This window comes from Dendropsophus ebraccatus, chromosome 10, assembly GCF_027789765.1.
Source record: "Dendropsophus ebraccatus isolate aDenEbr1 chromosome 10, aDenEbr1.pat, whole genome shotgun sequence".
NCBI classification, from domain to species: Eukaryota; Metazoa; Chordata; class Amphibia; order Anura; family Hylidae; genus Dendropsophus; species Dendropsophus ebraccatus.
The window spans coordinates 39,716,901-39,744,663 of record NC_091463.1 but is presented as its reverse complement, the minus strand read 5'-3'; the positions used below and the strand labels follow the sequence as shown (position 1 = coordinate 39,744,663).

The 27,763-nt window shown below is 49.1% G+C and overlaps 1 protein-coding gene across 1 annotated transcript; it reads right to left on the bottom strand.

Moving 5' to 3' along the window:
* Positions 1 to 1,040: 1,040 nt before the first annotated feature.
* LOC138802428 (START domain-containing protein 10-like) lies at positions 1,041 to 9,169 on the bottom strand. The gene is made up of 6 exons (XM_069985724.1): positions 8,681 to 9,169; positions 4,466 to 4,613; positions 4,237 to 4,340; positions 4,021 to 4,138; positions 1,949 to 2,001; positions 1,041 to 1,517 (listed from the first exon to the last, which is right to left on the bottom strand). The coding sequence occupies exons 1-6, from the start codon at positions 8,840 to 8,842 to the stop codon at positions 1,308 to 1,310; spliced, it is 795 nt and encodes a 264-aa protein (XP_069841825.1). The 5' UTR covers positions 8,843 to 9,169; the 3' UTR covers positions 1,041 to 1,307.
* Between the last annotated feature and the right edge of the window lie 18,594 nt (positions 9,170 to 27,763).

The window sequence follows — 27,763 nt, the reverse complement described above, 5'->3', positions numbered from 1 at the left end:
GTCCCCTAAAGGTGTTTCTATTCAGCGACCACTTAAGACAGTAATGTTTGTCTCTGTTTACTATAACGATTGTTCAAGTGAACAAGAGCTGAGGTTTAGTTACAAGTTGCAGACAAACTCTGCTGTGTAGTGCCTGTGCCGATTAGTCTATTTCGCCTGGAAAACCCCTTTAAGGGTACAAACACACACCATATTGCAGCGTATTTTCTGCTGTGGTACGCAGCAGATAAGATCTAAATAACTAAACACAGCATCAAATCTGCTGCGTATACGGTGTGTGTGTTTGTACCCTTATGTACTTTTATAACTGCTGCATTAGGTAGTAAGTAGATTTTACTACATTTTAATGTCTTCTTGCAATCTCTTGTCTCAGATGTAATTATTCCAATAAAGCATTTTACTACCGTTCACATGAACATATGACAACTTAATACATTAAGCAATGAACACTTTCATACAGTAAGCAGAAAGGACACTTTATGGCAACTGTCAATTATAACAATTTCATTTAAGAAAGAACAGCTTTGCTTAAAAAAAATGTAAAAGAGGCTTTTTTGGCTAATAGCCCTAAATCCCAAGATTAGATTTTGGCTAAAAACTGGTAAAATTAAAATATGAACTCATAAAGGAAAACCAGAGTGGTAGTTCAGTACAAGTTCTGCTTTAAACAGATACAAAGATGTGTAAGATGTTGGTCATTCAGATAGACTCTCACCCTTCTCGGAGGAGATCTTCTGCCAGGTTCATAGGTAGCAGAGAAATGCACCACAATAAACCTGCTTCATTGACTTCATTAATGATTAATCTGCTGCCAAAGAAAACTCGTTGTGAACGGTTATATTTAGTTTTAAGGTGATCAGGAATATGATGCAAGGCACAGGGCTGGTGACAAGTGAACACAATTCACAATCATTCTGAGCTTTTTGGAAGACTTGGTGACCAGTCTTGTAGTAAAAGTTTTCCGTTTGGTTTCACCAGTTTGTCCAGATCCTTAGGGTCACATTTTGATTCTTCACACGTCTTTAGTGAAGGAGAAAAACAAAACAGCAGACATATCTTAGTGTGAATGGATAACAATAATCAACCCAGATGTTTACAATTCTTTGATGAGCAGCTTTACTGGTAGGTCTGGATTGGATGTAAGGCCTTTCTTTCGGGTAATAAAGCAATGTTGGATGCCACATATGAGCTCCATGTGAACAATAGAAAGATGTGTAAACAGTTCATTATTCTGTCTGCAGCATCTTGGAGAAATCAGCATTTTGCAGCACTGACCCCAGTCCCTCTTTGTTCTTCATCCCCTCCTACTAATCACTCTCTCCTCGGTCATCTTTATCCTCACACACCTGACTTTCGTCCACATGTTCTAAGGAGTCGGCTCTTTGCAGGGACAGCTCATTAAGGGATATTCGAGGTAATGTGTTCTGTTCTGGGTTTAGCCATGGCTTATACTCAGGATTGTTCTTATGCTTCCAGGCTGGATACTGTAAGCACGCCTTGTGCAGTTTCCTCAGAACCTGGATTAACAGGGGTCAAGAAGAAGGTACATTAGCATTGAGGATTAGTGACAGTGTAGTGTATAGAACAGTACATGTGAACTAAAGTGAAAATAATCATTCACGTGTGGAGTCAACAGTGTTGCAGAGGGACACACCATTACTGCACAGCAAATGGTACATGTGATCTAAGCATGAGCGGTGGCTTAAAATGGTTTATGCATATGTTTCTAAGGCTGCAATTCCAGCAAATACACCTTTGCCTCCAATGTATCCAATGGCATGTCCCACAGCTGTAATAAAGGACTGTGTTGTAATCCAAGCCTGGATCATTAAAACAGATGGGGGATCTGTTGTTGCAACTATGATATGGATGCAAAATGTGCCAATATTACAGCCGCCTGAAAGAATTACAGACAGCATATGTCCTGTCACCATGCACAAGTACTCACCTTTGGTGCCAAGTACTGGGAGGATTTATTTACAACCCACTTTGGTAAGGAACCTACAAAGAGACGGAAACAAGTTTTAATTATCTACATAGGAAATGGTTATTCTGTTAAACTACCAACATTATACAGTACAACAATACAGTAATACCTCTGTTCTCGGACACAATTTGTTCTGGAAGGCTGTTCCAGAACAGAGCTGTGTTTTCCCATAGGGAACAATGTAAATGTGTCTAATTGGTTTATACACTGCATGGGTCAGGTGCAGAGCACCCTACCCACATAGTGTAAAGAGTTAAGCGGTGATGCAGACACACCGCCCACCTCTGGGGCTGCTCTTCTCCTCCATGCAAATTAATGGATGTATGAATGACTGGTGGGTGTATTGGGGGTGACCGGAAGCTCCTGCACAGTGACGTCCCAGGCAGCTGGTGTATCTCCTATGCAGCTGAGGGAGGACATCGCTGTGCAGGAGTTTCGGGTCACCCCATCACCTTTACCAGGAATTATGATGGCAATCCCCGCTCCTGAAAGCCTTTGTGTCCCAACACCTTCAATAACTGTCGGCTGAACAATAGTTTAGCCTAAAGTTATCTACCCTGATTGTGTTTGGATAACTAGTAATGTTAGAATACCAAACAAAACTTAAGGGGGGAATGTGGTGCGAACACTAAGGTATTCGGAATCCAAGCTATTACTTTACAACATAAAGAAATTATTCACTGCACAGGCTTAGTAATTTGTCAGATGCATATGGAAGTTTAGTTGTACACAGTTGTTTTAATACATATAAAGGTGTCAAGGACTGTTCATAGCAAAGGGAAAAAACTTTCTACTGGAGACAAGGTCATATAAATCAGGCCTTGGTCAAGAACGCAGACATTTTTCCTCCTGTCTATACGCAAAACCTATTGTTTAACCTATTTCTTTTTTCCAGTACAAAGCTCAATGCAAATAGGTCCAAGTAAAAATAAATTTATGCTACTAAGTCCTGTAACATTAGCATATAGCATCAGCCGGATAGCCAACGATAATGAATATGGCCAATTCCAGCATGCTACGGTATACATTGGCAGACAGTTCTTTACAGGATGCTGACGGATATCAATTGTAATAGTTCTAATGGTATTAACTAGATCCTGTGCACTGAATGCAATAAGTATTATGTTGGTTGTAATAGCCGAAAGCTCAAAGAGAGAATTAATAAACATCTCTGACATAGGTCATCCGGGTAGTCGCAATCTATCTGGAGCGTCAAGACACTTTGTAGAAGCGCATGCAGGAAATACTAGTTTGTTTCTCACTTGGGCCATTGAGAGGGTATTAAGACCTTGTAGAGGAGGCGATATGCAAAAACGCTTACAGGATCATTGGATGTTTAGGTTTAATTCATGCTCTCCAAATGGTCTTAACCTTTGTAAACTCTTCCTAAATTATTAGCTTTATCGATTATTTCCCTTTAATGACGAGTTGAAAATATGATGGGCATATTGCACTTGTATGGTTTTGTGTGAAGTTTTCTTTGTTTTTAATTATTAGGTTGTGCCCCTGGGATAGTAACGCAAAGGGTTAATTCCTTCCAAAACAGATAGAAGTTGACAGCTTGCTAATGATATAAGATGGGTAACTTCCCAGAATACCCAAGGGGGGGGGGAAGGGGGGTTGAGTTGTATTTAAACTTCATTAACACTGCACCTAGGGGTGGAGTGATGCATGTACACTGCTGGGTGATGTATCAATAAAATTTAAGGATTTTACTGCAGAACAGATACCTCTGCTATAACAGTGTGAGACAAAATCGATGGGAGATCCCACCACCAATGTACAACAGGTTTTTGGATGTGTTGTTTTCGCATGTATTCATACACGGCTCTTCCAGTCACTGTATGATTTTTGTTACTTTATGGCCTTTAATCATTAGGTCGTTTTCCCAGACATTTCTTTATTGTCGCTTGATTATAACTTTCTTGTGGCGACAGTGTCTGAAAACTGAAATAAATGCTGTTGTATCTGATGTTCTTGGTAAACCTGGCTATGACTGCTCAACCTAATTACTGGTTGGCACTGACTCTTACCGCGGGGATCCACCTGTGCCAGATAGGTCAGTGTACAGCTGGTAGGGCCATTTATTTTAACAAGGTATCCTGCAAGGAAGGACACTGCTCGGATCAAGTCTCGTCGGGGTGGATACATCTGTAAAACAGGACAGACATACTGAACACTGCAATCTCAAAAATAAAAAATATCAAAAGAACAATCTAGCTAATATGAGTTCAGGCTGTCAGACTTACACTATGCTTGACAGAGAAATTGATGATCATATAGGAGTCTGGCAGTACAAGCCATGAGCGCAGCGTAACCACATCACGATTCTTCACAGGTTTAGGACACTTCCCTAAAGAGAAAATAAGTTGGTTGTCAAAATAAGAGATGATCAGAATAGGGGGATAGTGAGGGACTTGGACCATCATCATGATAATCTATGGTCTAGTAAGGCATTTATTATGGCTTTGAACTCACAGGAGTAATACCCTACATCTGCGTTCACAGAGAGCCGAGCGATGTCCCGTGTTTCTATCATGTTTGGGTCCCACTTTTTGCGGTAGTCTGTGTCATGTAAAACATCATATACTGTTTCGGCTGGGACATCTGGGAACGTCATGCATCCCTGATGGGGAAAAAAAAGATAAATACTTGAATATAGACAAAAAATACATTACAGTCTTATCTGAGCAAGCTGCAGGCATGTACAAAACAGACCAAACACATGCAAGTGCCCCCCCTCCCCCAAATTTAAAGGGGTTAAAAAGGTATTTTAAGAAAAGTTAACTTTCCCCCTATCCACAGCATAGGGGAAAAGTAGAAGATCGCAGAGTCTGACCTCTGTACCCCCCTGATGATCTCTGTTATCAGGCCCTAGCTTCTGTATTATGAATACAGCGCAAGTACGTCACCCTATATAGAAATGAATAGAGCCGCCGCGGGTCATGTGCCGTACCCGCGCTCTATTCATAATACAGAAGCTAGAGCCCAATAGGGAGATCAGAGGGAAGTACAGAGGTCAGACCCCCCCCCCTCCCCATCTCCTCCTATTTCCCTATCCTGTTGATAACGGAAAATTATTATTTTTCCTGGAATACGCCCTTAAAAAACACTGACTTTCTGTATAAAGCGGCACCGCACCTGTTTTAGGTGATGTGTGGTAACGCAGTTTAGCTCTATTCACTTGAACAAAACTGTGCAATACCACACACAAACTAAGGGCAAGAGTGGCACTGTTTCATGAATGAAAGCAGTTGCCTTGGCAACCCAAATGCATCTCTCCGCACAGAACAGGAAGAAGAGGATACAGTTTGATGGTCCATTCACACAGACAGGATCTGCAGCTTCAAATCTGTTACATCAAATCTGCTGTAGATCCTGTACATGTGAATGGATCCTGAATGTGAATTTTGGAGTCTAGATATAAAAGCTAAGCTTGGTTATTTTTATAGAGGGAGGTTAATAAATTGCTGCCAGTAACTACTTATCTGGGAGAAACAAGGGTTACATAGGTTGAAAACATCTATTTTTATCCATTTATTTCCCTGAAGACAATTGCTGAACACAAACACTAGATTGTTGTCTGAATGTCTAATACCGATGCCAGTATATGACAATGTTCAGATTATGTAGATGTCTGTGGAAACAAAATGAAGCCAGACTCTGGGGGTGACATCTATAAAACAGCCAATATCCATGACAGCTATGTTATGGATCTGATCTGGCTATCCTGTTCATATGCATTGCAGAATAAACCCCCAAAACAAGACTACATCTCCAGTTATCATGAGACATCAGCTGTTTTAAAACAGACTGTTTAGAAGGGATCCCTGTGTTATGGTCCGTTTACACGAAGCGATAATTAGCCCAATCGATCAATTTTGAAGCAACAATTTGGTTTTAATAACGATCACCGTTTAGACAAATCGTTAGAAAATTTGTTAGAAAAATCATTATTGCGATAGTTTTTAAGATTGCTTAATCCTATCTCACACATAGCGTTAATCTTTGAAAGACTGTTTACACAAAGCGATCTGCGAATATTTAGCAAACGACCAACGATGACTGGAGAACATGTTGAAAGATCACAATGACCGATTTTTTGCTCGTTGCTTGATCGTCCGCTGTGTTTACACAAGCTGATTATCACTCAAATGCGTTCGATAATCGTTCTGTGTTAACGCACCATTAGACCCCCGCTGAGCCACCAGTGATCAGCTGTAACCTGTAAGGAAACCTGGCATGTTCTTTGCAGCACCACCACAGGGGAAACATAAGGCTTGACCCTCGGCTGCAAGCAAGCTCCAACCTGCTAGATCGGCGCTCGCTTACTAAGCCTATTTTACGGCTCGATAATCAGCTGTCGGCCACGCATCTCCTACGATATGACGGCTGATGATTTATTCACATGTTAAAAGACTGCAATCAGCTGACTGCAAACACACTGAAAAACACAGTAGAAAAAACCTCCTGTGTGTACTACATTTCATTTTTCCCCATTGACTCTTAGCTTTTAGAAATAACTAGTATAATAGGTGCGGGTTAAGCAGGCGCCTCAACTACTGTTGACTTTCAGCGGCTGGAGTAGTTGGATGCCGCCCTAGGGAGTCCTCTTTATGAAGAGATGTGCAGTATATGCCATCGTATACAATGCCCTATATGTATAGAGTTTTACACTTAATGGGGGAAGCTGGAGTCTCACTTTCTATAGGTACAGAACAGGCCCCTCTCTCCAGTTCTTGTTTCACGTGCGCTCACTTATTATAACTTCCTTAATCTTTGTGCCATTTCCTGTTTAAAACATGTAAAGTCAGATATATCTGCTTTACCAAAGATCACCAGCTTCCTGTGATAAGTAAAAAGAAGTTTACAGTAAGGCCAGGGCTATACGGCTACATTGGCTGCTTATGTCGCTGACAGAGACTGCAGCGTCATGTGCCTACACTGCAAATAATGAACATGAACGTGGTTGCATTTTGGACTACAAGTTCCCACCACTAGAAATCTATTCCAGATCCATTCCTGGTGATTGTTGGGTTGTGTCTGCGGCAAACTGTGGGTCATAACACAAGCCCATTCACTTTCAGTAGCTGCAATTCAGAACATGGTGACCCGAGTCGTGGCACAAGTTGTGGTGTAGTTCTAACCTGAGTGTACGGACAAGCACATAGGGCTAAATTGGGCAAACTGCATCTATTCAGATAATATAGCAGGGGAAATGGTCATCACGGGCAAAATCCTGACATTACGTATTTGTTCTGCAAGCACCATATTGTATATACCGTACTGTATCCTGAGGAACAACCATATATATATATATATCTTGTGGATATTCTATACAGGTCTTATGTAGGAACGCCTCTTTAGGTTCCATAAAACCGTAAAACTAGTAATAACTAATAGAAAAGAGAACATGGTAAGTAAATGGGCACTGTCACTTAAAAAAAAACTTTTACATGTCCTACAAGTGTTTCTCAATTGCAGTCCTCAAGTACCCCCAACAGGTCATGACCTCAGGATATCCCATAGAGAACACCACCTCATCCACTGAATTACAAAGTAGATCCTCAGAACATGACTTGTCCTAGAGACCTATCAAAAATTTTGATTTATCAGGGTCTGGGTGCTCCACTGATCCTTAAGTGTTAAAGAGAGTCGGGGAAAGCATAATGGATCTCTGAATACGGAAAGATCCAAACAATTCATGTCTCAAGTCATTTCTCTATATTGAAATTAAGATAATACATTGACGCCGGCCGTAAACCTGACAGCCCCTAATAAAGTCGGTAGGGACTATCATGGGACTGGTTGACTCCATTTGCTGCTGAATCTGTGACAAAGGACGTGTACTCAGCCTTAGGCTTCATTCAGATCATGGCTGACCACACTCTGCTGACACGCACATGCAGCGTATACATTTGGCCATTGTAGTCACAATTACACAATGTTTGGCCTATTCGGGTCTATGTACTGGTTGGTGCCATGCTGCACATGGTGATCCCTTTTCCATTGGATGTAGACGTCTAGCCCGAGGGCACAAAGTGTGGTTCTTAAAGTGACTGTCCCACCAGGCCCAGGCTGAAGCACTGGAGGCGGGCCGACCCACCGTTAGTGGGATGAAACCCTAGAACCTCTATGAAAGGGTTCCATTGATTCTAATGGAGTCACGTCATAGAGGGGCTAGGGTTTCTTCCCTCTAAGGGTGGGTCGGCCCGCCTCCAGTGCTTCAGCCTGGGCCTGGTGGGACAGTCACTTTAATGCCTGTCCTGAGGATAGGCCGTCAGTATCCGATTAGTTGGGGTTCGCACACCAGCACCCGGCTCTGACATACACAAACAGCTGGAAGCAGACAGCTCTGTAGACTATCCCTTGAAGTGAATGGTAGCTAGGCTACAGTACCCAAACAGGGCTCTGTATGATGTGCTGACTGCTCCCTGTGCTGTGTGGGTGAATGGCTGGGCTGAGGGGATAACTGCAGGGGGGCCCGTATGGACCCCACTACTCCTTAGGGTGGGACAATGCATACCTCCGAGACCACCCTAATCTCCATAGCCAGCAGGGGGCACACTCTTCAGTGTGATCTGTAGATTCGGTGACAGGTCGCCCCTGTACACGTCCCCAGTGTTATCAATGAGGAAGTCAGAGACACAATGGCCGTCCAGAGGCCTCTCCTCCTCCGCCGCCGCCGCTCACCTTCACCGTGTGCACCAGGCCGCCCTTCCCGCTGGGGGGCTTCATCCACACCCCGATCCCCGGCTTCTTGTAGTAACACGTCCAGCCCTCACTCGACTCGCACTGCGCCTGGAAAGACTGGAACGTGGAGTCATCGGGAATATCGGGCACCTTCCCGGCCATGGTGCTGCTGGCTGCGGCTCCCGGGACCAGTTCAGTGCTCAGCGGCAGGCGCAAGTTCGTCCTAGGGGAAAAGCGCCGCTACCTGCCGTATAGGAGAGGACCGGAGGAATGTTCACATGAAGCGGCTTAGTAAGAAGCCTCCGCTGCCCTAACCTCGCTATACGCCGAGACACCGAGCTCCGTGCACCGGCTCCAGGAACACAGGTAACAGGTGTCAGGCTCCCGAGCGTCACAGCCCCAGCAGCTGTTGACCACGCCCACCCGCGCGAACTGCGTCCTGATTGGCCGCATACATTGCCGGCTTCCCGCCCCTTCTCTGTGAAGTACAGCGCCCTGAGAGAAGTTGCTCTGTGTGTGATGACAATGGGCCGTGCGTGAGGGTGTGCTCCCCCATTGTTATAATGTCAGTGTGAGTGTGTGCTCCCCCATTGTTATAAAGTCAGTGTGTGAGGGTGTGCTCCCCAGTGGCGGATTAAATGTACCCTGGGCCCCGGGCTGTCAACCCAACCTGCCCCCCCCCTTTAATCTGCCCTAATTATAATCTGCTACTGACGCCCCCCCCTCCCCCCACGCTGTCCCCAATAAACACTGCCTGCCTCCCCTCCCTGCTGGCCTCAATAAACATAATGTTTGGTCCCTTGCTGCTACCCCCAGTAAGCATTGTCCACCCCACCTCCACTGCCCCCAATAAACATATTGCCACCTGGTTTCCTGCTGTTGCCCCCCCCTCCCCCCCCCAGATCCCCCAGATCACAGCAGCACAGAGGTTGTCAGGAGAGGAGAGGGCTGATCTTATAGGGGAGGTCACAGGGTCACAGCAGCACAAAGGATGTCAGGAGAGGAGGGTGCTAATCTTATAGGAGAGGTCCCAGCAGCACAGAGGATGTCAGGAGAGGAGGGTGCTAATCCTATAGGAGAGGTCCCAGCAGCACAGAGGATGTCAGGAGAGGAGGGTGCTGATCTATAGGGGAGGTCACAGCAGCACAGAGGATGTCAGGAGAGGGGAGTGCTAATCTATAGGAGAGGTCGCAGCGTCCCAGCAGCACAGAGCATGTCAGGAGAGGAGGGTGCTGATCTATAGGAGAGGTCCGAGCAGCACAGAGGATGTCAGGAGAGGAGGGGGCTGATCTATAGGAGAGGTCCGAGCAGCACAGAGGATGTCAGGAGAGGAGGGGGCTGATCTTATAGGGGAGGTCACAGGGTCACAGCAGCACAGAGGATGTCAGGAGAGGAGGGTGCTGATCTATAGGGGAGGTTACAGAAGCACAGAAGATGTCAGATGGCCCCCTCTTCCCTCTCCCCCCTTATAGATGGTCCCCCTCTTCCCTCTCCCCCCCCCTTATAGATGGTCCCCCTCTTCCCCCCCTTATAGATGGTCCCCCTCTTCCCTCTCCCCCCCTTATAGATGGTCCTCCTCATTGCTGGCCCCCTCTTCCCTTCCCCCCCTTAAAGATGGTCCCCCTCATTGCTGCCCCCCCCCTTATAGATGGTCCCCCTCATTGCTGCCCCCCCTATAGATGGTCCCCCTCATTGCTGCCCCCCCTTATAGATGGTCCCCCTCATTGCTGCCCCCCCCTTATAGATGGTCCCCCTCATTGCTGCCCCCCCCCCCCGCAGATAACACTCAACAAAAAAACAACAACACAACAGTACTCACCTGCCATCCGTTCCCCCGTCGAGCCTCTCGGTCTGTCCCCGTCTGATGCGCGGCTGCCGGGGGTGTCCCGTCCTATCCCCAGCAGCGCGCGCATCAGAGAGCTCCCCGTGTGCAGGAAGTCACAGCCACAGGCGCACGGGGAGCTCAGTGATGCGCGCACTGCCGGGGATAGGACGGGACACCCCCGGCAGCCGCGCATAAGCCGGGGACAGATGGACTCTTGTGACCGCAAGCAAAATAATGCTTGCGGTCACAAGAGAGTCACCCGCAGTAGCGGATTATAATGTGGGCGGCATGGCATGGGCCCCGGGCGGCCGCCCAAACCGCCTATATTATAATCCGCCACTGGTGCTCCCCCATTGTTATAATGTCAGTGTGTGAGGGTGTGCTCCCCCATTGTTATAATGTCAGTGTGAGTGTGTGCTCCCCCATTGTTATAATGTGAGGGTGTGCTCCCCCATTGTTATAATGTCAGTGTGTGAGGGTGTGCTCCCCCATTGTTATGTCAGTGTGTGAGGGTGTGCTCCCCCATTGTTATAATGTCAGTGTGTGTGTGTTTGTGTGCTCCCCCATTGTTATAATGTCAGTGTGTGAGGGTGTGCCCCCCCTATTGTTATAATGTCAGTGTGTGATAGCCCTATTTCATGGAACGATTATTGTTCATAGACTCGCTCCAACGACCGCTCGTTAACGAGCACTTAACGATTTTTTTAAGAGAATGATAACACATAATACGTGTGAAAACGTGAACGATATCTGTAGTGTAACGATTTTTTTGCGGTCATTACATCGTTACATGGTCGTTTAAAACGTGGGGAAATGTAGGTAGACATTTCAAGAACGACTGAAAGATTTTTTTATTCAACGAAATGATTAGCAAATTATTGTTGAAACACCAACGATTTTTTTTCAACATGTTGAAAAAAAATAGTGAACGACTCAGCGACTATTTCGCTGTTGTCGTTTGCTCGTTTACAGCTATTCAACAGAACGAATATTGTTAACGAGCGGTCGTTTGAACGATTTTATGAACGATAATCGTTCGAAAAAGTTCAGTGGAATAGGGCCTTGAGTGTGTGCTCCCCCATTGTTATAATGTCAGTGTGTGAGGGTGTGCTCCCCCATTGTTATAATGTCAGTGTGTGAGTGTGTGCTCCCCCATTGTTATAATGTCAGTGTGTGAGGGTGTGCTCCCCATTGTTATAATGTCAGTGTGTGTCCTCCCCCATTGTTATAATCAGGGCCGTATTTACCACTAGGCACCCGTGGTCCGGTGCCTAGGGCAGCACCTTGCAGGGGGGCACGTAACAACTTTTTTTTATTTTTATTTTTTTATGGTGCGTTCACACCTACAGGATCTGCAGCTGATTTTCTGCAGCAGATTTCAGTTAAATAACTGAACACAGCATCAGATTTGATGCTGTGTTCAGTTATTTAACTGAAATCCGCTGCAGAAAATCAGCTGCAGATCCTGTAGGTGTGAACGCACCCTTAGTCTCCCACTTGCCAGTAAATCTGGTGTCTTGTTGAGAGGGGAGAGTGAGGGGGGCACTATTACCTACCAATCTAGACAATATGCAGACGGCTCTAATCATTCATTCAATGTGGAAATTTTTAAGCAGTTAAAAACCATAAAAACTGGGATTTAGACAATGCTTCTACATGTAGAGAAATTAATGTGGCCGAAACCACGTTCCTCCATGTTTCTCAAGATGGGGCATCTTAAGGCACAGTGCCTAGGGCAGCAGCAGCTGTTAAGCCCTGGTTATATTGTGTGAGTGTGCCCCCCCCAATTGTTATAATGTGTGTGTGTGAGTTTGTCCTCCCCCATTGTTGAAATGTGTGTTTGTGTCCCTCCCCCATTGTAATAATGTAAGTAAGTGTGTCCTCCCTCATAGTTATGTGTGTGTGTGTGTGTGTGTGTGTGAGTGTGTCCTGTCCCATTGTTATAGTATGTGTGTGTCATCCCCATTATTATACTGTCACATACTACTAGTATACAACAGTATAGTGCTTGGCTACTTCCAGTATTCTTACAGAATACAGGAGAAGACGTGTGCTGCTCTGGCATGGGCTGTAGGAGATGGCAGAGGACCCGGCCAGCGCTGGAGCGAGGAAAGGTGGGTGGAATGTTTATTGTTTTTTTTGGCATTTAATACCAGGGCATCACATGAGGGGGTAACTACAGCTATCAGGACATCACAGGAGGGGGTTAAAGTGACTGTACCACCAGGCCCAGGCTGAAGCACTGGAGGTGGGCCGACCCACCCCCAAGTAGGAAGAAACCCCAGCCCCTCCATGACGTGACTCCATTAGAATCAATGCAACCCTATCATAGAGGTTCTAGGGTTTCCTCCCACTAAGGGTTGGTCGGCCCGCCTCCAGTGCTTCAGCTTGGGCCTGGTGGTACAGTCACTTTAACTACAGCTATCAGGACATCACAAGAGGGGGTTAACTACAGGTATCAGGGCATCACAGGAGGGGTTACTACAGCTATCAGGGCATCACAGGAGGGGTTACTACAGCTATCAGGGCATCACAGGAGGGGTTACTACAGCTATCAGGGCATCACAGGAGGGGGTTAACTAGAGATATCAGGGCACCACTTGGGAAGGGGGGTTAACTACAGCCATCAGGGCACCACTTTGGGGGAGAGGGGTTGGGGGAGTCACTACAGCTACCAAAGGCACTATGGGGGTTAACTACAACTACCAGGGGCATCACTGGGGAGTTAACTACAGCTAACCGGCCACCACTTTGCCTTGTCCCGGGGGGCTGCCAACCCACACTACGCCTAGTATAATAAGTGCGACGGCCATGTAGTGTATGGCCCTCAAATGATTTATAAATGCTCAAATGGCCCTCAAGCAGGAAAAGGTTCCCCACCCCTGGACTGGTAGTATATAAGGGTATGTGCACATTATGGAATCCCGACAGAACACCCGCCGCACATTCTGCAGCTGGCACCTGCTCTCGGATGCTGGCATCTCCGCTCATTCTTTGGGTAAATGGCGGAATCTGGCAAACCATCGAATGAAGCCTATGGCAGCTGCGGAGACGTGCGTGGCCGCCAGCAGGTTCGAGCTGCGGAATCTGCAGCAGTTGTTCCGTCGGGATTCCGTAGTGTGCACATACCCTTTGTGAGAAGGTACAAGGGGTCATAGTAGATGACCGATACGTGTCACCGAGGTGCCTGGCCTCTGTGAAGTGAGCTGGTAGCTTTTGTCAGTAACCCTAGGTTACTGACACTTTTTGTTGAATAGTATGGCTGTTTGCACAGCTGATCCGGGCCGGCCTTTCACTGGAGCAGTCTTAGAGCTGGGTGGGATGATTGCTCCCACGTATTCCAGGCCGGGTTTTCTGTGGCTGGATAGAATCCAAGTAGCTCAGCAGAGCTGAGGGTGTGGTCCCAACTCTGGAGTTTGTGGGACTTGCAGTGCTGGAGTGTGTCAGCTGGGAAGCTGGTGGGTGTCTGGAAGCTGTGCCATCCCACCTTTCCACATCCTAGCGGGTGAACCCGCAACTGAAAAGGACTTGTGAGTTTGTGACGTCCACTTGGACTTTATATTCTGTTTTGCTGAAGTCAAGCCATTAGTGTTTTAGTTTGCTGTCCCTTCTATGCTGAAAATAAAAGGACTGCTGTTTGGCTAAACTGCATATTGAGAAAGACTTTTTATATTGCCATTTGAACTCATCCCCACACCTTACAGTACAGTGTTTGGCTACCTGCAGTATTCCTACAGACTAGTAGTATAGAACAGTACAGTGTTTGGGTACCTGCAGTATTCCTACAGACTAGTAGTATAGAACAGTGCTTGGCTACCTCCAGTATTTCTATAGACTAGTAGTATATAACAGTACAGCACTTGGCTACCTCCAGTATTCCTACAGACTAAGGCTGGGTTCACACTATGTATATTTGAGGCTGTATTTGGTCCTCATGTCAGGTCCTCATAGCAACCAAAACCAGAAGTGGATTAAAAACACAGAAAGGATCTGTTCACATAATGTTGTAATTGAGTGGATGGCCGCCATATAACGGTAAATAACTTCCATTATTTCAATATAACAGCCGTTGTTTTAAAATAACAGCACATATTTGCCATTAAATGACGGCCATCCACTCAATTACAACATTATGTGAACAGATCCTTTCTGTGTTTTCAATCCACTCCTTGTTTTGGTTGCTATACAGCCTCAAACATACAGCCTCAAATATACGTAGTGTGAACATAGCCTAAAAGTATATAATAGTACAGCACTTGGCTACCTCCAGTATTCCTACAGACTAGAAGTATATAACAGTACAGCACTTGGCTAACTCCAGTATTCCTACAGACTACAGTAGTAGTATATAACAGTACAGTGCTTGACTGCTTCCAGTATTAGTACAGACTAGTAGTATATACCAGTACAGTGCTTGGCTGCCTTCAGCATTGCTCCAAACTAGTAGTATATACCAGTACAGTGCTTGGCTGCCTTCAGTATTCCTACAGACTAGTAGTATAAAACAGTACAGCACTTGGCTACCTCCAGTATTCCTACAGACTAGTAGTATATAACAGTACAGTGCTTGGCTATCTTCACTCTTCCTACAGACTAGTAGTATATAACAGTACAGTGCTTGACTGCTTCCGGTATTCCTACAGACTAGTAGTATATAACAGTACAGTGCTTGGCTATCTTCACTCTTCCTACAGACTAGTAGTATATAACAGTACAGTGCTTGACTGCTTCCGGTATTCCTACAGACTAGTAGTCTATAACAGTACAGTGCTTGGCTACCTCCACTCTTCCTACAGACTAGTAGTATATAACAGTACAGTGCTTGACTGCTTCCAGTATTACTACAGACTAGTAGTATATACCAGTACAGTGCTTGGCTGCCTTCAGTATTCCTACAGACTATTAGTATATAACAGTACAGTGCTTGCCTATCTTCAGCAACTCAAAAGAGAATGAATATAGCAGCAGTGGGCATGCTCCTCTAATCACTCCATTTAGCTTGGAGAATCAGGTCCCCAATTCAAGAGCTTGCAGGGAGTCCCAGCAGTCAGGCCCCACATGATCGGACATTTAAAGTTTTGGGGGGCTGGAATACCACAGGACTGGCCATCATTTTCTGTGTAGTGGCCTGAGCTGCGCGTTTGCTGAAAAGCACCCTGCTGATTGGTGAATGGCCAGAAGCCTCTTCAGGGGAGTCAGACTCACAGCCTTTCCGCTGCTGCAAAACTACAATTCTCCTCATTAGCTTTAGCTGTCCAGGCATGATGGGAATTGTAGTTTTGCTGGAGAGCCGCAGTTTGATGCGCCTGCTGTGCGCTGTTCACTGTGTAGTGAAGGCATCGGGTTAACCGTTTACATCAGCTGCATTAACCCGATGCCGCCACTACACAATGAGCAGCTCAGAGGTGGCTGACTTTTATGGGGTTTCCTAGCAGAAGCAGAAAGGCCAGACAATTGTGTTTTTATTTATTTTAATTGTAGTGAAAGCAGTCTGATGGCGTCCACTACTAAGATGGCGCTTAGTATGGGACTGGGTGGTAGCTGTCTGGCATTATTAGTCTTTTAAGGGCCAATGTAAATGGCTTTTCTCAACCTGGTATAGGCGGGTTCACACTACGGAATTCTTGCGGAAAATGTCAGCGGAATTCCATCAGCTGTCCGCCCGCACGGGCACGCGCTTTTCCGCTGGCTCCATAGACACCATTCTATGGGCCGGCGTATTCCGCGATCTGCTGAAAGCAGGGGCGTAGCTAGGAGTAATGGGGCCCCATAGCAAAAAACTGCATGGGGCCCCATGAAACCTTGAATGGGGTGGAGTGCAGAGGGAGAGCAGAGGGAGAGCTGGCGTGGGTGCAGAGGGAGAGCTGGCGTGGGTGCAGAGGGAGAGCTGGCGTGGGGGTGGGTGCAGAGGGAGAGCTGGGGGGGGCAGAGGGAGAGCTGGGGGGGCAGAGGGAGAGCTGGGGGAGCAGAGAGAGAGCTGGGTTGGGGGTGGGTGCAGAGGGAGAGGTGGGGGCTGGGGCAGAGGGAGAGCTGGGGTGGGGGCTGGGGCAGAGGGGGTGGGGGGGGGCAGAAGGAGAGCTGGGGTGGGGGTGGGGCAGAGGGAGAGCTGAGGTGGGTGCAGAGGGAGAGCTGGGGTGGGGGTGGGTGCAGAGGGAGGGGTGGGGGCTGGGGCAGAGGGAGAGGTGGGGTGGGGGCTGGGGCAGAGGGAGAGCTGGGGTGGGTGCAGAGGAAGAGGTGGGGGCTGGGGCAGAGGGGGTGGTGGGGGCAGAGGGAGAGCTGGGGTGGGGGCAGAAGGAGAGCTGGGGTGGGGCAGAGGGAGAGGTGGGGTGGGGGCTGGGGCAGAGGGAGAGCTGGGATGTGTGCAGAGGGAGAGCTGGGGTGGGTGCAGAGGGAGAGCTGGGGTGGGGGATGGGGCAGAGGGAGAGCTGGGGTGGGGGCTGGGGCAAAGGGGGTGGTGGGGGCTGGGGCAGAGGGGGTGGTGGGGGCAGAGGGAGAGCTGGGGTGGGGGCAGAAGGAGGGTGGGGGTGGGGCAGAGGGAGAGCTGGGGTGGGGGCTGGGGCAGAGGGAGAGCTGGGGTGGGGGTGGGTGCAGAGGGAGAGGTGGGGGCTGGGGCAGAGGGAGAGCTGGGGTGGGGGTGGGTGCAGAGGGAGAGGTGGGGGCTGGGGCAGAGGGAGAGCTGGGGTGGGGGCTGGGGCAGAGGGAGAGCTGGGGTGGGGGCTGGGGCAGAGGGAGAGATGGGGTGGGGGCTGGGGCAGAGGGAGAGCTGGGATGTGTGCAGAGGGAGAGCTGGGGTGGGGGTGGGTGCAGAGGGAGAGGTGGGGTGGGGGCTGGGGCAGAGGGAGAGCTGGGGTGGGTGCAGAGGGAGAGCTGGGGTGGGGGTGGGTGCAGAGGGAGAGGTGGGGGCTGGGGCAGAGGGAGAGGTGGGGGCTGGGGCAGAGGGAGAGCTGGGGTGGGGGCTGGGGCAGAGGGAGAGCTGGGGTGGGGGCAGAAGGAGAGCTGGGGTGGGGGTGGGGCAGAGGGAGAGCTGGGGTGGGGGCAGAGGGAGAGCTGGGGTGGGGGTGGGGCAGAGGGAGAGCTGGGGTGGGGGCGGGGCAGAGGGAGAGCTGGGGTGGGGGCAGAGGGAGAGCTGGGGTGGGGGCTGGGGCAGAGGGAGAGGTGGGGTGGGGGCTGGGGCAGAGGGAGAGGTGGGGTGGGGGCTGGGGCAGAGGGAGAGCTGGGGTGGGTGCAGAGGGAGAGCTGGGGTGGGGGTGGGTGCAGAGGGAGAGGTGGGGGCTGGGGCAGAGGGAGAGGTGGGGTGGGGGCAGGGGCAGAGGGAGAGGTGGGGTGGGGCAGAGGGAGAGGTGGGGTGGGGCAGAGGGAGAGGTGGGGTGGGGGCAGAGGGAGAGGTGGGGTGGGGGCAGAGGGAGAGGTGGGGTGGGGGCAGAGGGAGAGGTGGGGTGGGGGCAGAGGGAGAGGTGGGGTGGGGGCAGAGGGAGAGGTGGGGGGTGGGGGCAGAGGGAGAGGTGGGGGCTGAGGGAGAGGTGGGGTGGGGGCTGGGGCAGAGGGAGAGGTGGGGTGGGGGCTGGGGCAGAGGGAGAGGTGGGGTGGGGGCTGGGGCAGAGGGAGAGGTGGGGTGGGGGCTGGGGCAGAGGGAGAGCTGGGGTGGGGGCTGGGGCAGAGGGAGAGGTGGGGCAGAGGGAGAGCTGGGGTGGGGGCTGGGGCAGAGGGAGAGGTGGGGGCAGAGGTGGGGTGGGGGCTGGGGCAGAGGGAGAGCTGGGGTGGGTGTAGAGGGAGAGCTGGGGTGGGGGCTGGGGCAGAGGGAGAGTTGGGGTGGGGGTGGGTGCAGAGGGAAAGCTGGGGTGAGGGTGGGTGCAGAGGGACAGGTGGGGGCTGGGGTAGAGGGAGAGCTAGGGTGGGGGTGGGTGCAGAGGGAGAGCTGGGGTGGGGGCTGGGGCAGAGGGAGAGCTGGGGGGGTGCGACTGGGGCAAGGGCTGGGGCAGAGGGAGAGCTGGGGTGGGGGCTGGGGCAGAGGGAGAGCTAGGGGGGGCGACTGGGGCAGAGGGAGAGCTAGGGGGGGCGACTGGGGCAGAGGGAGAGCTAGGGGGGGGGCGACTGGGGCAGAGGGAGAGCTGGGGTGGGGGCTGGGGCAGAGGGAGGGGTGGGGGCTGGGGCAGAGGGAGAGCTAGGGGGGGGCGACTGGGGCAGAGGGAGAGCTGGGAAGGAGACTGGAGCAGGCTGGGCAGAGGGACCGGCCCGGGGACACACCTGGCATCTCCTCCCTGAGAACACAGGCTCCCCTCCTGGTCTCATGCACGTGCACCTGAGGTCCCTGGTGTCCGGAGGCGGCAGCCGCTGAAGGAGCTACGTTCGGTGCTGGAGTTGCAGTTGCTGGAGATGTACAGCGGGATAGAGGGGCGCAGTGCAGACCCCCGATCCCGCTGTACATCTCCATCAACTGCAACTCCAGCACCGAACGTAGCTCCTTCAGCGCCTGACGCCTCCTCCTCCTCCGGACACCTGGGACCTCCGGTACACGAGATCAGGAGGGGAGCCGTTGTACCGGGCTGAAGGCAGACTGTTATGGAGGAAAGCTGCTGGTCGGGTAATGCGCGGGAGGGACGGCTGCCTGTGCGATCGCGATGTCACACTGCAAGCTGTCCCACCTTGGGGGGGGGGGGATACTATTAGCACCCACCATGAAAAATTTACCTTGGGGGCCCGGGCCCCCGGCCGCCCCGGGCCCCATAGCGACGGCGTACATGACACTTCTTTCAGCGTATAGCGGAATACGCCGGCCCATAGAATGGTGTCTATGGGACCGGCGGAAAAGTGCTGTATTTCAGTACTCTCACAGAGCCATTATTAAAAGGAGACCTGGAGCCCCCTGGGGCATGACACACAGCGGATGAAATAGAACGTGTTCATAGTATGTGTTCGTATAAGTGCAAACTTTTATTATGGCTCCACTGGCATCAGTCGGCATTGGATCTGAACATCTCTTTTTCCGTGTGGATGGATGATACAGGTCTCTGACTTCAAAGTGAGTATTAAGAAACAGTTACATTTCCAACCAAAAAGTCAGTAGGTACCTCATAGCAGGACTGAACAGAGGGCATTAAAGTTCCCACTTCATTCATTCCGTTTTTGTGGTTGTAAATGTTTAAAGGGATTGAACACTTTATAGTAAAATTTTTCAGTGTATGCTATAAGTAAGTGTACTTACTGCACTTACTGACAGCAGCTCCCTGCGTACCTCGTGGTCACATGCTCCTCCATGTCGGCCATCTTATGGACAGAATCACCACAGAGCAGGAGGACGCAGTGAGTACAGTTACTAATACTGTACACTGAACAATTTTACTATAAAGTGGAGGGCTCCCGGCTCCCGAGTGTTATAAGGATGGGAATACAGCGATTTTAAACACATTTAGTTTTTTTTTTTTTTTAAAAGGTTTAATTTTTTTAAGTCATCAAATATAAAAGTTATACAAGTTACATATTGTTGTAATTGTACAGACTTGAGAAACATAGATAACATGTCAGTTTTACCATAGGGGGAACAGCGTAAATATGAAACCCCTCGAAATAAAAGGAATTGCACCTTTTTTTCAAATTTCACTGCACATATAATTTTTTTTTTCCAGCATATTTTTTAGAAAAATTAAGGCTGTATTTACAAAGTATAATTGGTGTCGCCAAAAATTAGAGCTCTTGGGTCTGTAGGGGGAAATATGCAAGCGCAGTGGCCTTTTAAACATGAGGAGGAAAAAACTAACCCGCAAAAATGAAAACTGGGTTAAGCAGTCATCCAGCACCAATCAGCTAAATATCCATTATCCTGTAGATAACCTTTTTTTTTTATACTGTTTATTTTTCAGTTTTATATTTTTTACAGTGACAAAAATAACACAAGACAATCCAAGCCTATAAGTAGAGGCGAGTTCGGAAAGAGGGTAATAGGTATGGTCATCTCACTATTGTAGGAGCACCGTGGACTAAATCTCAAGGATCCCAGATCTTCCTGAATTTTTCTATCCTAGAGTCATTAAGGGCAGAGAGGTATTCCATACGACTTATATCCGCTATTTTCCCTATCAGCTGCTCTCGAGAAGGGGGGGGCTGCAGACTTCCAATTAGCCGCTATCAAGCATTTGGCAGCAGTCAGTATGTGTAGTAGTAACTTGGCTGAATGTTTTCTCACAGATTTAGGAGGCAAGTTAAGCAGATAGTGGCTAGCTTCAAGGGGTAAAACTATAGAGAGGGCTGATTGAATAAGATCCTTGACCGTTCTCCAATACCCTTTTAGTTTTGTACAGTCCCAGAATATATGAGTCAAAGTCCCCCGATCTCGAGAGCAGCGCCAACAGAAGTCAGAGACTTGAGGAAATATACGATGTAGCAAGTCAGGCGTGTGGTACCAAAAAAGCAATATTTTGTACTGGTTTTCCTTGTAGGACACGCAAGCTGAGGATTTGGCTGCCTTGGACCATATTATTTGCCAGACCTCCATGGGTAACGATCTGCCCAAGTAAGATTCCCATTTAGACATGTAGCCATGCCTGGCAGTAGGGGAGTCTAAAGGGGAGCCAGAATATCATAGATGTCAGTAATCAAACCTCTGGTGGACATTGCGCATTTACAGAGCCATTCAAAAGATGTGGGTCTGGACACCGGCTCAATGCCATAAAAATATTCCAGCCAGTGAGCCAGTACATCATAATATGACCGGGCTTGAGATGATAAAGAGTACCGTTCCTGCAACTTAGCAAAAGGCAGGAGTTTCCTGTTAAATATATCTACTACGTCCGCCAGATGGAAGATTTTTGCCGCTTGCCAGGGTCTGATCATATGTCCCATCATACTTTCTGGGATGGAGGGATTATAAAGAAGTGGTATCAGCGAGGTGCGAAATGACTGTAGTGGATAGAGTTTAGTGGCTGTTCGCCAGACATCAACAGTAAGTTTCATAGAACCTAGAAGAGCGGGCCAGGTATTTGCATCTGGTGGGGACCATATCAGGACTCCCGGATGAACCGGCGCCATCCACAATTTTTCTATCTCAAACCATCTAGAGAAGGCCTGAAGAGCTGTCCAAGAGGGTACTCTACGGAGATGGACTGCCTGGTATAGGAATAAATCCGGGACCCCCAGCCCTCCCCTAGAGGTTCTGGACACCATGACCGAGGCCGGTATTCTGTGTCTCCCTTTGTTCCAAATGAATCGAAAAAATTCAGATTGCAATTTTTTAAAAGCTAATTTAGGGACAGGCACTGGGAGGGTTTCCAATAGGTATAAAATTTTTGGCAAGATGGACATCTTTAGTGCCGTAATCCGGCCTATAAGGGAGAGGGGTAGCATAGCCCATTTAGAAATCAAGGAAGATAGCTCCTTAAACAGTGGGATAAAGTTATGTTTATAAAGGGTTGTGTATGAGGCAGTAATATTTGTACCCAGATATCTAATGGAGGTAGATCTCCACATGTAAGGGTAAGTGTCTTTGAGCTGTCCTACTACCGACGCTGGGAGGTTAAGTGGGAGGGCTTCAGTTTTTGTCTGGTTAATCCTGTACCCAGAAAGCTGTCCATATTCATCCAACAGTTTATGTAGGTTAGGCAAAGAAGTATGTGGATTCCTTAGAGTCAGCAGTATATCGTCTGCGAATAGAGAAAGTTTAAATTCTCTATCCTGAACCATGATACCCTGAACATCCGGGCAGAGACGGATCCGAGCCGCTAGAGGCTCTATACACAATACAAAAAGTAAAGGTGACAGGGGACACCCCTGCCGAGTCCCATTACGTATCTCCAATCTTGAGGAGACAGCATGTGGGAGACGCACCATCGCCCTCGGGTTGGAATACAGTGCCTGGATAGCGGTCAGAAACGGCCCATGGACACCAAAAGCTTCTAGGGTAGCTTGAAGGAATGGCCAGCCAAGCCTGTCAAAGGCTTTCTCTGCATCCAACCCGAGAAGCAGCCCTGAAGTCTTGGTTCTATTTACAACGTCTATTAGGTCAATGGTGCACCTCGTGTTATCTCCTGCCTGACGCAGTGACACAAACCCTACTTGGTCCTTATGTATGAGACTCGGCAGGAGGGCCCCCAGCCTATTTGCCAACAGCTTGGTGAAGATTTTTAGATCAGCATTTAAGAGCGAGATAGGCCGATAGCTTCCACACTCGGAGGGGTCCTTACCTGGCTTTGGGACAACTGTGATAAATGATTCCAGCATAGTCTGCGGGACAGGAGAACCAGACAGAAAGGAATTGTACAGGGGCAGAAGATGGGGAGAAAGTTCAGGAAGAAAGGATTTATAATAGATATGTAAGCCCATCAGGGCCTGGGGCTTTACAGTTAGGCAACTCCTTTAACACTTCCGACATTTCCTCCATAGAAATAGGGGCATTAAGCCCTTCTCGGTCAGTCTCCGAGAGAGTCGGCAACATACAAGATTGTAAGTGTAGCTGGAGGTGGGAAGATCTGACCCTCGGATCAGAAGACAGTTCCGATGGCAGAGAATATAATTTGGCATAGTAGTCAGCAAACAGAGAGGCTATCCGATCTGGTGCATATTGTAGACCTGTACCTTAGCATCTCGTAATTGGGACACCAGTAAATTGTGGGCCTTATTGGCACGTTCATAGTATTTATGTCTTGTGTACACTAATAATTTGTCTACCTGGAGTACCATAAGGTCCTTCAGTTGTGAACGAACCACTACCAGCTGTTTTAATATAGAAATAGAGGGAGATAGAGCTAGTTTACGTTCGAGAGAACGCATAAGGGTGGTTAGATGTTGCTTCTGAAGACCTGCGTCTTTCTTCAATTTTGAAGATAGGGAGATACAATGTCCTCGGAGGACATTCTTGTGGGGCTCCCAGAGAACGGACAGCGATGAAACACTACCAGCGTTTGAGAAAATAATTGCGAATACACTGTGCCATGGATTCCCTATGCTCCGGGACCTTAAGGAGGAATTCATTCAGTCTCCAATGGCATCTCCTTTGGGGAGTATTTAGTGACTTAAGGTCCAGGAGCACTGTGGAGTGATCTGACCAGGTGATACCAGTAAGTTCCGAGGTGTCTAGTAGCCTCAAACCTACAATGTTACTAAAAAAGTAATCTATGCGTGTGTGTGTGGAATGGGGGTGAGAATAGAAAGAGAAGTCTTTCTCTGTGGGGTGAGAGATCCTCCACAGCTCAAAAAGGTGATACCTGCGAACTAGTTGCCGAAATCTCTGGGAGAGTTGAACAAGGGAGGGTTGTGGGGGCCCCAGTTTCACCGACAATCTATCAGACTGCAAGGAGAAGGGCAAATTGAAATCCCCTCCTATCAGTAGTATTGGCGAGGAGAGGGATTGCTGGGAGTCGGAAAGAAGAGAAAAAAGTCGGGAGAGAAAACGTAATTGCCCCGTATTCGGACAATACAAGTTGCACAGGAGTATAGGCGTGTCTTGAAGGCACCCAGCGAGGATCACGTAGCGACCTCCGGGATCTACCACCGAGTGGGTTACAGTAAGGGGACAGTTCTTTGCAATCAAAATAGCTACGTCACCTCGTTTATTATCTTGGAATGCAGAGTAGGAAGTGGGGAAGTAATGCTTGGCAAAATTGAAGTTACCTGAGCTGTCATAGTGCGTTTCCTGTACGAAGGCTATATCAGCATGAGAAGATTTTAACTCTCTTAATAACAGCCTTCGCTTACGATTGGAGTTTAAGCCTTTAACATTTATCGTCAGGAACCGCACCATGACCCCAGGAAAAAAGCAAAAATACCTTGCAAACCCTCTTCAGAACCCAGTACCTCCAGCGTAGCACCACTCCAGATACCCAGCATATCCAAATCGGCTCCATACATTCTCACCCATAGGAGGTCATGGCTTCTGTTAACATAGCAATATCCACGTGAGGCTAGAAATAAAACAGGACCATTAAAAAGGATAGAGGGGGGGGGGGGAGGTAAAAAGGGAGGGAAGAAGGGACCAGACAGACAAGACAAAGACACAAACACAGCAATGCAACATCATCCAGCTGTATGAGAGATTCCACAACCTTATGATAGTAGACCTCAGACACAGCTCCTGCTAGGGGATAGCGAAAAGCCTACTCAACACCGTAGAGAGAGTATAGATAACGTGTATCCAAACCTCTTCAGGGTCGAAGAGAATTGACCAACCCTAGCAGCTAAAGGGGGGAATAGTACCAATATCAGGGAGAACAGTCAAAATCAGTTAAACAACTCAATGGCGGCGCCGGAGGAACGCCTAACTTTTAGAGGTAAGTAAAAACTAGAAAGATAAATGGGGGGTTATACCGAAACATTAGATTAACAAATATGAGGAGCCTGCGAACATGACTGCACTATATAGAGTCATCTAAATGTGCTATCCAGGGGCCTAAGTTCCCTCAGGGCTACCCAAACAACCGTCCGTCCAAGATCAGGCTCTCCGGTTTCTGGACGATCGCTGACTCTTCTGGGGAGAATCCGCTGGCGGGGTACGCTTTCTTCTGCTGCGCGCCCTTGACCAGACCGGTGGAGGTGGTGGAGGAGGTGGAACCAATTCCAACGGAGACAAAGTAGGTTGAGTCAGGCCTAATTCTTCACAAAAATCCGGGAGATCTCTAGCCGTACGCATGGTCACCGAGCGGCCATTTTTCCTAGCTGTGAGGCTGAAGGGGTAACCCAATCGATACGGGATGTTAGAGTCTCTCAGGAGCTGAAGCAGTGGTCGTAAAAACTGTCTCTTTTGGAGGGTCACCCAGGACAGATCAGGCATCAACTGTATTTGTGCAGCATTGAATTCTATCTGTTTAAGCTCCCTGGCCTTGGACATTATGGTCTCCTTCAACATATAGTCTGTGACACAGCACACTAAATCTCTTGGCTGGGAGGATCTGTCTTTAGGGCGTAGTGTCCTATGGGCTCGGTCCAGTTGAATATCATGGTCAGAGGGTGCAGAAAGAACCATATTGAACAAGGAGTTGAGGGTCATCCTTAAATCCTCCCCTCCCTCCACCTCAGGGAGGCCCCGAATCCATATGTTATGTCGTCTGCCTCGATTATCGAGGTCTTCAAGATGGCGCTGGTAGTCGCAAATCGCCTCATGCTGAGCTTCTACAGTAGATTGGAGGTCAGCAACATATGCTCTAGTAGAATCATGCTCCTCTTCAACATTGTCTACCCTTTGAGCTATATGCTGCAAATCCTGTCTAACTGTTGCAATTTCGGCACGACAGGCTTCACGTACTTCATGTATGAGAGCTTTAAAGTCCTCTTTGGTAGGCATATTCTGGAGGCATTGGCGCCATAGCGGGTCAGTAGGTGGATTAGAGATGACAGGATCGTCTTGATCAGATGCAGAGGACTTATTAGACCACCAGGAATCTGTATGTCTTTCCACTTGTCGCGGTTGTTTAGACATGTGGGGGCCATCTCCAGGGTCATTGAGGAACCAGTGTGGCAACAGGAATAATGGCTTAGCAGGGTGAATAATGGGTGTGCTTTTATAGTTCCTTTGCTGTCTTTGTGGCATTGGGGTACTTTTAGTCCCTGCGGCGGGTCCGGGAGCATGCGGGGGCGAGTCCCTGAGGCCGTGTGAGTCTGTCTGAGGTGTGCCTGGGGCCGCGGTGACCGCCTCACCCGCCATGTTGGAACGGACTGCTGCCGAGTCTGGCACTCTGGGGTCGGTGGAGGCTCAGCCGACGCAGCGACAGTCTGTGTCCCTCTGACCTGTGTAGTGGAGAGCCGCCGCCGGAGTGTGCAGGCGAAGAGGAAGACGAGCCGTCAGACTGAGGGAGCGTGGGCTGCATGGCCGGCGCCATCTTGGATCTTACAGCCGGCCCGTCTCCTTTCAGAAAGGCATCCAGCGGGCCCGAATGTAGCGGCCCCACGGAGCTTGACCGGATCCTGGTCCTCTGGGTACCTTTCCCAGCCATCACTGGGTGAGTTCTGCAGGCTCGACAGCAAGGTATCCCCGGTATTAGGCTGTTCCCCTGACGGAGCTCCTGAGCACACGTCTGCTCACTCTGACATTGGCTCCGCCCCCCAGAGATAACCTTTTTAACATTCGGAAATTTGATCTGAGGCGTCACTTTCCCTTTTCCTCTCCATCCAGTCCAGTCCTCCATGATGATTCCTTCCAGATACGTTTCATCCTTTCAGAACCTGCGAGACAAACAATTTAGGCTCCGCACATTTCTAGCAACTTCCTTTCCTTTCTCCCTCCTGTAGGCTCCCAAAGTAACTTCGCTGTTTGGTGTTATGTCCAGTAAAGCAACTAGGAATGTGGGATGTGCCCTGTATGTAGGATCCCCTGCTGTGCCCCCATATACTAATAATGCCCCCAGAGTTGGCCCCCATGAGCTAATAATGCCCCCTGTATGTAATATCCCCTGCTGTGCCCCCATGAACTAATGATGCCCCCATGGGCTAATAATGCCCCCAGAGGTGCCCCCATGAACTAATAATGCCCCCAGAGGTGCCCCCTATGGGCAAATAATGCCCCCAGAGGTGCCCCCTATGAGCAAATAATGCCCCCAGAGGTGCCCCCATGAGCTAATAATGCCCCCAGAGGTGCCCCCATGAGCTAATAATGCCCCCAAAGGTGTCCCCTATGAACTAATTATGCCCCCAGAGGTGCCCCTAAAAATAAAAAAAAGACATCCTACTCACCTAATCCAAGCTGTGTGGCTGCAGGCAGCAGCTCTCCTCCTCTTCTGGCTGCATCTAACGAGCTGCAGGGACAGGACGTCACATCATCACGCCTGCCGGAGAGGTCACGTCCCGGCGTCCCATAGGCTGCTGGTTTGAAGTGCTGGCAGCCTATGGGAGTGAATGTAGGAGCAGGATGCTGACAGGTCCTGCTCCTGCATTCTGCTCGCTTTAATGTTCCGCCCGCTCACTGTGCAGGCGGAACATCAAGGCGATCTATGCATCCCGAGAAGCTGCGCGGCTGCAGCTTCTCTGGATGCTTAAAGAGACATTTACACATTTCCCACCGGGATCCCACTCCACCCCTGGCAGGTTCTCCCGGCACCCTGTGCCGCGGCACCCCGGTTGGGAAACGCTGATCTAAGGTGACAACCAACCATGAACTTCCTGTTGTCACAGAAACAGCCATGCATGATTATGACAGGTGTTAAGGGAATCTGTCAATCGGTTTCATGCTGACTGAACCTCGGGTACCATCATATGGACAGTTCAGTGGAGTCATAGTTATAGATTTCTCCTTGTCAATTAATGTAAAATTCTCATTTACATCCTGCTGCCCATTTTGGGGC